Raw genomic sequence first — 12,079 nt, 5'->3', positions numbered from 1 at the left:
TAAGAGATATTCGTGTGAGATACAAGAGTGGTGTGAGCCAACACACTGGGATCACTGCCAAGACATGGGGAGGTGTGTGTGTGTGTGTGTGTGTGTGTGTGTGTGTGTGTGTGTGTGTGTGTGTGTGTGTGTGTAAAGATTCGCCAGGTCCATGCCTGGCACGGGCTCTTGTCAATAGCAGCTTCTTCTCTGGTGTGCCACTGCGGCCGAGGCTGGGTTTGTCCCTCGTGAATGTATGATGCTATGATGCGGGAGATTCTGCCCTGCTATTACTGACACACATCTGCTGACATCACGAGGGAATGACAATGTGTGTATGTACACAGTCACTGTATCTCCAGCCTCTGTCCACCTATGTATGACTCCACCTCCTCAACGTATCATCTTTATTTTCTTCTTGCTAGTTTCCAAGGCGCCGTCATCATCAACGGGACGCTGTACAATGAGACCGACGATGGGGCTACAGTGGAGATCGGCAAGCTTCCCCAGCCCAACACTGCCCTGCTCTCCATGATCCTCATGCTGGGGACCTTCCTCATCGCCTTCAAGCTGAAACACTTCCGTAACTCGAAATATCTTGGCAGAAGCGTAAGTTGAGCGCAGTGCATTGTTGTTGCAGCGTAAGTGACATACTTGTTGTCTCAACATCACTGTCATACATTCTGTGGTAACGTTACTGCCGTATATGTTAGGAATGCTGCCATACAGGGAACCTCTCAGTTGCTAAATTTCATAAACTCCAGATACAGACTTCAATCTTCCTAATGAGATACAGTAGTGAAAAAAAAGTTTTGTCAGATACCTAATCATCAGCTGTTAACGATGAACTAGGTTTTAAAAGAGTTATTTGTCTTCAGTTGATGAATATGTTAACCCATCATAATGTCTGAATTTATAGATTTCCAAACAATGGTTTTCGTAAACATCAGACATCAAGAAGTCTCCTGCATTGTCCGTCACATGAAAAACTTCGTCGCGTAAAATGTAACACATTACTTGCTGTAAATTTGGTCTCCATCATGCCTGGGTCGAGTCTCAGTTAGGTTACTATGAATCTCCTGGACGTCGTTCCTGCGTTACTGTTGCTACGTGTATGAGCACCGAGCCTGCCAGAAGCCGACATAAGACACCAATTTGTCTTTGTACTCAAACAGGTGCGCCGGGCGCTTGGAGACTTCGGTGTTCCCATCTCGATTGTCCTGATGGTGTCGCTTGACATCTTGATCAAGGACACGTACACGGACAAGCTGACTATGCCTGAGGGTATCCAGCCCTCCAACCCCGCCGTCCGTGGCTGGTTCATCAACCCACTGGGACACACCAAGCCCCTCCCCGTGTGGTGCATGTTCGCTGCTGCACCAACATCTCTACTCCTCTTCTTCCTTGTCTTCCTGGAGGAAAATATTTGCCAGTAAGTTCTATCATCCGAAATGTCTTTTCTTCTCATTCTATGTCTTGCTATATATCAGGAACACACACACGCACACACACACACACACACACACACACACACACACACTGGTGCTGGTGGAGAGAGGGCTTCAGAGAACTGCCTGCTGATATTCAATGTTTTTGAGGATTTACATTGTAGTTGGCCTACTGTGAACAAGTAAGGAGAGGGAGTGAAGGAGCTCCATAATGATACAGTATATTATGTGGATTCATGTCTGATCGTGCCAATACTCGGGATTCTGGTAATAAAACTTGTGGGGTTGAAAAGCCTCATATTCAAGTCGAGTGTTCAAAGTGTTGTCAACCTCAATAGATCAAAATTTTAAGATACTAAGCGCTTACAGGATATCCAGGCAGTAAGTAATGTTAAATCACTAACATGAGAAGAGTGGGCACTTGTGCTTTTAAGAATTAGTATAAAGAAGAGTAACTGTGAGTAAAGATGAAATGTACAATATCTACAACCACATCGTAACACTAACATCTGGGTATACATAACACTCCCTGGACAGATCTTTGTATGCTGACAAATGTTAAAGTTATTTTCTATTTGAGGAATCAAATAATGATCTTAGAAATGGATTCAGGTATGAGGGAAGCACAAGCAATTTTGACCAGGTCTTTCTGGAGGCGAAATGAGGAAGAGATCAAGCTTGAATCACCAGAGGTCAGCGGTTTAAAGAGGCTTTCTGAAACCATTAATGAACAGGATTAGAAGTTACTACTATCAGAGATGGGCGAACAGAAGCAGAGGGATCAAGCTTAGGCCCATAAAAGATGCCATGAGAAGAGAGAGGAACTTAGGGATCTGAGAAGTATAGTCACTGGATATAAGCAAAATTTAAGTGTAGTAGACAGGACTGAAGAGGTAAATAAAGGAAAAAAGGTCATTCATTATAAAGCAAATTATATATGGTGGGTCTTTTCAAGACGTCCTAGAGACTGTTCAACTAGAGCAAAGAACTTAAAAAACATACAGAATCTACTGGCGACAGTAGGCAAGGAGGTGCTAAAGGTGCAATTTCGGCAGCTGATCAACAGACACAGATCATGAAGACTGATGCAGTGGAACATACACCTGGGGCCAAACTAACAAAGGTAGACATATCAAATGAAGCTGCAGAAAGAGTAATACAGAGTAATACAGCATACAGGCCTTGTGCTCGTTAGTTTAAAGGGAGAATTCAGAGCAACAGAGGTTGACAATGCAACACTGAAGGATCTAGTTGAAAAGTAGGTAGCAAGAGAATTAGATGTATCAGTAAAGCAGGAAGTCCATAGATGCAAATCACTAATCGTTTTTGGTTTGGTATATCACATCAGATAAGGAAGAAGAGCGAAGGAGAGAAGAAATGCTTATGAAAAGACTGCTGGAAGGTAAATAAATACCAGACGGAATGTCGATGCTAAAAGAAAAGAAAATGATTCGTTGTCATAATCAAGACGTGAACGGGAAACCTTTTTATAGTCACGTTTCACTTGGAGTCATCCAGACAGAAGTTACTCAGGCAAGCAAAGAAACATTTAACAAGGTGGAATGCAGTAAAGTATTCATCAGACGTGACAGATCAAACGATGAGAGGGAGAAAAGCAAAGAATACAGTCAGAAGGCAAACACCAGAGACCAAGCAAGGCAAGAGGACAGAGCAACACTGCAGAGAGGGCAGGAGTATTAAGAGATGGTAACGTCAGGCCTAGCAATGTAAACAAATGCCGATGGGTCAGCAGTTAACGTGAAACAGACGGAATTCAGGAATCGTATAAGGAGTACACCAGAGATTGCTGGACTCGTGGAAACAGAGCCTACGGAAGAGAAAAGATCTCATTTGTTCTGTCCAGAAGGAAAGAGAAGGCAGAGCAGAGGGGAAGGATTGGCACTCTTAATAAAAGACAGCCTTAAGCATCAAGAAATGATGGAGGTTGGCCCGTTCAGACACTACATAATGGGAAGAGTGACTGTAAAGAAGTGTTGATATACAATTCCCCAAAGAATTTCAGTGACCCAGGATAAATACACAATGATAACAATAACGGAACAATCATGATAGTACATGAAGTAGTAATATATTTACACCACAGCGACGGTAGTGTACTGACAACAGGGGATTTCAATTATAAACAAACTGAGGGAATTTGGATTCTCATGGCTACAGGAGTCATGGAGACAAGATTTTAGGAGTATATACAGGAAATTTACCTGAACCGACATGTCACTGAACCCGCTAGGATGACAGACACTGGTACACAATCAATGCTACATCTTATCTTCACACATACTAACACTGATACCGAAACTATCATATATAAAACTTGAACTGGAAAAAGAGCGAGGAGGATTGTATCTATATACAAAGGGACCCAAACAGACTCCAAAGTTGGTCTGAGACTTTGGTCGATAAAATTTAACCCGAGCATATGTAAAATATCGCGGATGGAACAAAATGAAAGACTGCCTCAATGTGATTACCATCTAGCGGGATATAGGAAATAGTAGAGACGGTCCTAAGGAAGGTAAGAAAGATGGCACGTGCAATAAAAGATCCAGATTACAGGGATAGGCTAGGGCCTGTAACTTCGCCTACCTTGGAAAAAGAGTTAGATAAAAGGGTATTTGATCACAACCTTCAAGTTTCCAAACCAGTATGAAAATGTTGACATTCAGCAGTTCTACGTTGAGACGTAGAGCAACGAAAGCTCATGCCATGAAACTAACCAAGAAAATTTTAGTACAAATACAAAGACTAAACTAAATGATAAAATTGTGAATGTTGACATTATACAAAAATTTGAAAAGCTGGCTGACAAAGTTCAAGAGGCATAGCCCCGCAGGGCTCTCTCCCCTGTTACTGCAAAAATAGTTCATTACACTTACGCACAGTGAGCCCATCTTCCTTTGGATTTCTCCTTTAAATTTAATGCAATATTCAATAATCATCATATCATTCATTTTCCTCTTCCAGTTTGATTCTCTCCAAGCCAGAGCGTAACATGAAGAAAGGTTCCGGCTTCCATTGGGATCTTGTTCTCTCTTGCTTCATCAACTTTATATCTGGAGTGTTTGGCGCTCCCTTCATGGGCCCAGCCTGCGTCCGGACGGTCTCCCACACGGCCGCCCTCACGGTCATGAGCTCCAAGCAGACCCCGGGAGAAGGCCCCAAGATCGAGGGCGTTAAAGGTATGTGAGTCAGGAAACGCTTGCATGGCTCATCTAATTTCTTCTGTTTATCAGAGTCCAGACTGCATACCATCACACCATTATTCCTAATTACCATTGTTCTTCCTCGCTCTTACTTCCCACTTCTCTTCTCGTCGCCTGTAAACTAGTCAGCTTGTCTACGATGAAAGCCTCTTGTCATTTAGTCTCCACACGCCTCCACACTTCTTGAGGTGGAGGTACCAAAAATAGATGCGACTTGGGGCAAATGTTTAGAGCGCTGCCGTCCGGTTCTGTGGAGCCGAGAGTTTTACCGTGAGTAATGAGGGAAGTGCTTAGGAATAGTTAACACTGGCCAACTGCCTCTCCATAACACAGGTACCCAGCTACAGGTGCCAGGCAACAGAACAGTAGCCCGGCTGGGGTAATGAAGACACCTCCATTCAGGGGAATGTAGGACTCAAAAAGAAATATATTTCTCCGTTCGTTCTCTTCTCTCTCAATGCTACTTTCTCCTTGGTTATAACCAGTGGTGTGAAACACCTCCTCCATTGGCACACAGTATATCTTTCCTGTTCTTTCTCCATCAACATGGCACCTCATCTGCTAAGGCAACCCAGACTCCTTTCCATACAGTCTTACAACTCGAGGTGCAACCTGAGGCTCACTTAGTCACGTCAAAGCACAGAGTTTCTTACCATTTCTCACATACACTACTGTTTCTACACATGGACATCGTAATGTTCTGTAGTGATTGATAACCATAATGTAAACGGCAAGAGCGAACGTGAAACAGTAATGAGATCATAACTTAACACTTCAGCTAAATCTCTATCCATGATATGAATGGCGATCTCCTGTGATAGAGACATTTGCAAAGAGACAACTTTTCATCTCTCCTCCCCCCAACAGAGCAGCGACTGAGCGCCTTCTTTGTGTCGGTCATGGTGGGGTTGGCTGTGCTCCTGGCCTCCGTCCTGAACATGGTGCCCAAGTCTGTGCTGTTCGGTATCTTCCTGTACATGGGCGTGTCATCCACCGCTGGCATACAGTTCATCGAGCGGCTCATCCTGGTCCTGATGCCCGTCAAGCACCATCCAGCCGTCCCCTACGTCAAGAAGGTAGGATGTGTGAGGCTGCACCTCATGCGCCCAATATGTTATCACCTATTACTACCACACCCTGAAATGAGGGTGAGATAATACCTTCTAATACCACACCCATATATAAGGTTGAGATATTACCATCTAATACCACACTCTGGTATAAGGGTAAGATATTACCATCTAATACCACACTCTGGTATAAGGGTGAGACATTACCATCTAATACCACACTCTCTGATAAAAGGGTAAGATATTACTATCTAATACCACACTCTGGTATAAGGGTGAGACATTACCATCTAATACCGCACTCTGGTATAAGGGTAAGACATTACCATCTAATACCACACTCTGGTATGAGGGTGAGACATTACCATCTAATACCACACTCTGGTATAAGGGTAAGATATTACCATCCAATACCACACTCTGGTATAAGGGTAAGATATTACCATCTAATACCACACTCTGGTATAGGGGTGAGACATTACCATCTAATGCCATACCATGGTATAAGGGTGTTATTACCATCTATTACCACGCCCTGGTATAAGGGTATGACATTACCATTCAATACCACACCCTGGTATAAGGGTGAGATATTACCATCTAATGCCATACCATGGTATATGGGTGAGTTATTACCATCTTTTACCACGCCCTGGTATAAGGGTAAGACATTACCATCTGATACCACACCCTGGTATAGGGGTGAAATATTACCATCTAATACCACACCATGAATTAAAGATGAGAAATTATATGCTTACGAAGTTTCGTGAATACCATGAATGAGGTATAAGCACGGAGAATACCACCGATTGACAGCATGTTTAGCGCGGAAAACTGTCTAAATTCTTCAGTATTCCTTACGGGATCCCTATGTCCCAGGAGACTGGCTCTGGAGCAGAATGCACTGACCAGCTCTCACTGTCCGTCGTCATGACGAAATCTATCATGTAGGAGGTAAACATGGAGGAATACAGCAGCCTACTGAACAAATACATTATAAAAAAAAAAAATTCTAACGGAAAATTTAAATCAATTTGTCAGCAATGCCTTCTTGTGGGTACTTTCTTCATGTGAGCACTGCCTTCACTCATGTAAGAATTGCTTTCATGCTCTGTGTACTGCCTTCATGCTTTGAGTAGTCTTTAAGCTCTGTGCTGCTTTCGTGTTATGAGTACTGCATTCATGCTGTGGGTACTGATTTCATGCTGTGGATACTGATTTCATGATATGGGAACTGATTTCATGTTGTGGGACTGCCTCCCTGCTGCGAGCGCTGCCTTCATGCAAAAGAAGTCAAACTAGAAAGGCCAACATTTACGAGCGAATTTTGAATGTCTCCCTCCGCACTTTCACCCATGGTCATGTTCACTACGGAGGGAGACACCTCCGAACTCATCTTCAACACACTTTCGCTATACGTAAGTTCACCTCACTCTCGATATACGCATCTCGACCCTAATGAAACTCATTTTCACTAAAGCATTTTCACTTCACCCTTAAGAAGCATATCTTCACTCCAACCTCGACACCACTGGCCTATGACCTGACCCCCTCATCGGCCAGGGTCATGGCATTCAATGCTGGAATGTAAAAGAAGCTGAAAGTAGTGAAAGGAAGTGAAAAACAACATGCTGTTCTTCCTATGGACAGACACATGAAAAATCTCCAGTACTGCAAATCACACCCACACAGAACGTGAAAAAAAAATAATAATGCTTCTCGTTAGGTCAGTTGATCAGACGTCTCCAGTTCTCCTTTGGTACAGACCAAGCTCAGTATCTCAGGAATGTTCCCATAAAGGAACCTTTCCTCGGCGTGGGAATATCTAGCCATCTTCCCTGGGCTCTGACGTAACACACGTCAACAGTAACAAGTTACTTCCCGGGTAATACACCAGGATATTCATTCCTGCAGCTTTGCATGTCAAACCAAGTCATTTTTCCCACATTCTAGCCACGATCCACTGTATATCTGGACCATCTAAAATATAAACGACGATCAAATATGAGTAACTCAAAAAAATTATTCAAACAGCGCTAATTTTCCCACACTATACATGTATGTTCGACGAAAACGTAAACACACGTTATATACATTTTTGTTTTATATATTTTCTTTCTCCAGTATAGTATTGTCTGCCACAGGTCCGCACCTTGAAGATGCACGCCTTCACCGGCATCCAGTTCGTGATGCTGGTGGTGTTGTGGGTGGTGAAGCAGTCGCCCGCAGCCCTCTGCTTCCCCTTCGTCCTCATGCTCCTCATCCCCATGAGGCTCTACCTCCTGCCCTACGGATTCACGAGCGCAGAGCTCAGCGCCGTAAGATTTGTAGTTACTCTTTTGGAGGCCTCTTGACAACAGCAGTAAAGCTGAATCATTTGTCTGCTGACATGACTACATCTCTTGAACTGACTGATTAATTAATCTCAGAACAAAATGTCAGTTTATGTATCTTTACATGTTTTTGTTGTCCTCGGCACAGCTCGACGGGAAGGAGTCCAGCGATGACAAAAAGAATGACGAACCCGACTTCTTTGAGGAGACCCACAGCCTCCACACCGACGTCGAGCACCACCACCAGAACTAAACACACCGCCTTCCACCACAACCAACTCCCATCATTCTTTTATTTCGGGCTCTTACAAAAAAAAAATCTTTTCAGTCAAGAGATTTTTTTATCATATACGATAAGGGGGATCATGTTATTTCTTTGTTTTCAATACCTAGTGTAAAAAGGAAAGCTTTTTTTATATATATATTACTAATGTTATTGTTAAGTTTGTACTGACAATATTAAGAAACAAGCTGGTAATCAATGGAAACACGGTCGAGCGGCCACATTGACCTAATTCCGCACGATGAGTGTCGAAACGGCCGTGGGAAGGCAGTTCAAGGTGGGAGACGCTCTACAGTGAACAAATCAATTCACATATGTAGTGAGGAAATTATGATTCACGCGACCTGAACCGGTTAACTTATCAGTGACAAGTCTCACTGTTATATCTACCTCAAAATGGAAAGAATCAACAGACGCTGGACTGTACCACAGAGACAGAACAGCCTTAACTTGCTCATTCAGCAGGGAGGTACTCTGCATATATGCGTATGTGCTCGTATAGGTCACCCTTGGCTGTGCGACCATGGCGTTTCGGCAGTCTGGCTGCTGGCTGGGGTCTAAGCTGTTGGAGGTACATGAAAGCCTCAAGAACAAAAAAATACATACAGGTTCAACGCACGTCAAACTTTGTATGTGGAGAGCAACCTCTGCCTTGATGAGAGGTTGACGCTAGTAGTACATGACTTTGCATATGGCCTAAACAGAAAACAGTAGTAGTTCGTTGAATTTACACTGATAATCACATCAATACCAGGGGCTATGATGTCTAGTGGGGGAATCTAACGGGAGCGAAGTATGGGACGTAAATACTTGATATGAGTTCAGCACGTGAATATGTCTTAACAGTTGACGCTACATCTGGACAAGACACCGTAACATAACACTAACATTGACGACCAGAATATGATAATTCTCTAAATATCAATCAATATCAATATCAATCAATCAATCTCTAAATATCTATCAATAACTTCCAAGGTCAAAGAATTTCCTTGTTCAAACAAATCACTCCAAAATAGTTCAGAACATACTAGAACCTGGTTGACAAGACCCACAAGAGCACACACACACTTTTGTAGGATAATGTACGTGCTTAAGCAACATTGTCTACGTGCTTCTGGTAACTAAGTGTTAGATCAAATTGGCCGACTTCCTTAAGTGACAACCGTGTTTTCATGTATTATCCATTTTCCTTGCGCCAGCTTAACATTAACTTCTGACTACTCCTAGCAAAGTAAAGATGATTCATTTACGTAGAAATGGACAAACCTATGATGGAAGAAAGAAAATAAACAATGATTTCTAAATAAGAATTAAAATCAAGTCCAGCGCAAGTCAACCCACGACATACCTCCATTTTTGTTGTTCCTTCCACTAATGTTCTTACCTGTAATTCAAAGTCCGGCACGAGGATCATTTTACTGTTCCTTAAGTGATTTTACATATTTCTGTAATTTTGTGGTCATTTATTTGTTATGCGGTTTTCGTGGACATTTGCCAGACGTAGAGAAGCGTAACGTAAGGCTTTTAGTGCAATTTTGGTTGCTTTGCGCATGCCACGTTTCACTTTCGCCCTGTTCCACGCAACACCGGTAATGCGTCGGATATTCCATAAATCATATCCATTTATTGCATATCATCGCCTTTCAGGATCATTGCTGGGCATTTACAGCGCGACACGGACATGTCAATTTCACTATCAAATGGCCTATATGTCAGGAAAGTCAGTGTGTCACATCACAGATTTCCTTGTGAACCGCAACGTGCTACATCCTAGTCTCATTTCTCCCCAAATCCTTTAAATCAGCCACGTCGCCGTATGAGAAATGTTTCCCTCATCCTGCACACAGAGACGATACAAGTTTTGCTGTCGCGGTCTTTAAACCGACTAAGGTAAGGAAAGATCGTTCAGTTTAACTAAACCTGACCTAACCTAACATTGCATAAGGTCGCCTTGGCTGTCCTTGGTACAGTTCGGTTGGGTTGGGTTAGCTCTGGTTTGTAACTGTTCTCATATTTATACAACCAAATAACTTACAATCATCCCACAGTTTCTCTAATCTTAAAAGCAGGACAGGGGTATGGGCAAAGCACTTCCTGGTTGTGGAAGAAATTCTCGCCTCACAAATTCCTCACATCGAGCACCTCATCAACTGACCTGTGAAGTTGTATGTCAAGACCAGTGGCTTAAGGTGGCGCAAGGAAGAAAAACTATTATCTTTGAATTTCTGAAATTGTACTGTGTAACTTCTGCTTTACACGGAACATATGTATGTATCACGTGATGTCACTGGACCAAGACGATGTATGATTACCTCTTTAGCACGGGGGTACAAACCTTGAGCACTTCCAAGGGTCGTTGCGTCGTGCTCTGGGTAAGGTTAAGTGACGTGTAAACGGTCCATTCTTTCCGACAGCTAGTTTACGATATTGTTATTAGGTGTTCATTAGTTTTTAATCTTGTATTACTACAGAAATATACCTTCGTACTTAGTAATTCAGTATCTCACATGTAGCGTTTTATCTATAAAGTTCATGGATTGTGGTACCGATCCTTGAAATGATTTCGAACATTAAGGTGTTACATGCAAGATAAGTTATCATTAATACAAAATGTTGGTTGCTATGGCGAGAAAATGCCAACCATGGCTAACCTGAGCGGCGCGTGGCAGCCTAACCATGTACTCAACTTTTGCAGATTTAGGTCACACATTTGGGGAACGTAATGCACCTGTGTTTCTTACTTTATATGAGATTCATTATTCATTAACATTACAAGCTGCTTCTCATTGATTATTACATGAACTCTGGTGGTCCTCCGTTTTACCAAGCACAAATTTAAACTGCGAGGCAATGATTGCTGAAATAATATATATAATATATATATATATATATATATATTTTTTTTTTTCTTTCTTTCATACTATTCGCCATTTCCCGCGATAGCAAGGTAGCATTATGAACAGAGGACTGGGCCTTGGAAGGAATATCCTCACCTGACCCCCTTCTCTGTTCCTTCTTTATATATATATATATATATATATATATATATATATATGGGGGTGGGTTGGGCCATTTCTTTCGTCTGTTTCCTTGCGCTACCTCGCAAACGCGGGAGACAGCAAAAAAAAAAAAAAAAAAAAAAAAATATATATATATATATATATATATATATATATATATATATATATATATATATATATATATATATATATTGCACTAGGCCACAGTGACGCGCGTGAACTAATATTTGCTGATAATTACGAGGAAAAATGAAACATGATAAGTACTAAGTGCACTTTCGTGTGACTACTACAATCGTCAGGGTAGATACAGGAATGAGATGGAAACCTTAGAACCGTCAGTATATATATATATATATATATATATATATATATATATATATATATATATATATATATATATATATATATATATTTCTTTTCTTTCAAACTATTCGCCATTTCCCGCATTAGCGAGGTAGCGTTAAGAACAGAGGACTGGGCCTTTATCACCTGGCCCAATTCTCAGTTCCTTCTTTTGGAAAATTAGAAAAAAAAAATTAAAAAAAAAATATATATATATATATATATATATATATATATATATATATATATATATATATATATATACACACAATATGGAAGGAGCTAAAGATGCCGTTAGTACACAAGTGTTTGCGGTTTGTGGTTTTCGGGTTTGTCACGATGCGTCATAAAATTCTAATATGTGGTCTAGA

General features: G+C 41.6%; 1 protein-coding gene across 2 annotated transcripts in view; it reads left to right on the top strand.

Annotated features, from left to right (window-relative positions):
- LOC139767201 (anion exchange protein 2-like) overlaps positions 1-10,849 on the top strand; it is a 44,307-nt gene extending 33,458 nt beyond the window's left edge. For both annotated transcript variants that reach the window (XM_071696328.1, XM_071696321.1), the window contains exons 9-14: positions 405-588; positions 1,155-1,411; positions 4,413-4,627; positions 5,519-5,727; positions 7,869-8,042; positions 8,206-10,849. In XM_071696328.1, coding sequence (XP_071552429.1) covers positions 405-588; positions 1,155-1,411; positions 4,413-4,627; positions 5,519-5,727; positions 7,869-8,042; positions 8,206-8,310 — 1,144 coding nt within the window. In that variant the 3' untranslated portion in view covers positions 8,311-10,849. The remainder of the gene's footprint in view (positions 1-404; positions 589-1,154; positions 1,412-4,412; positions 4,628-5,518; positions 5,728-7,868; positions 8,043-8,205) is intronic.
- The last annotated feature ends 1,230 nt before the right edge of the window (positions 10,850-12,079 follow it).

This window comes from Panulirus ornatus, chromosome 4 (assembly GCF_036320965.1).
Source record: "Panulirus ornatus isolate Po-2019 chromosome 4, ASM3632096v1, whole genome shotgun sequence".
Lineage (NCBI taxonomy): Eukaryota > Metazoa > Arthropoda > Malacostraca > Decapoda > Palinuridae > Panulirus > Panulirus ornatus.
This window is presented reverse-complemented; position numbering and strand designations above follow the sequence as displayed.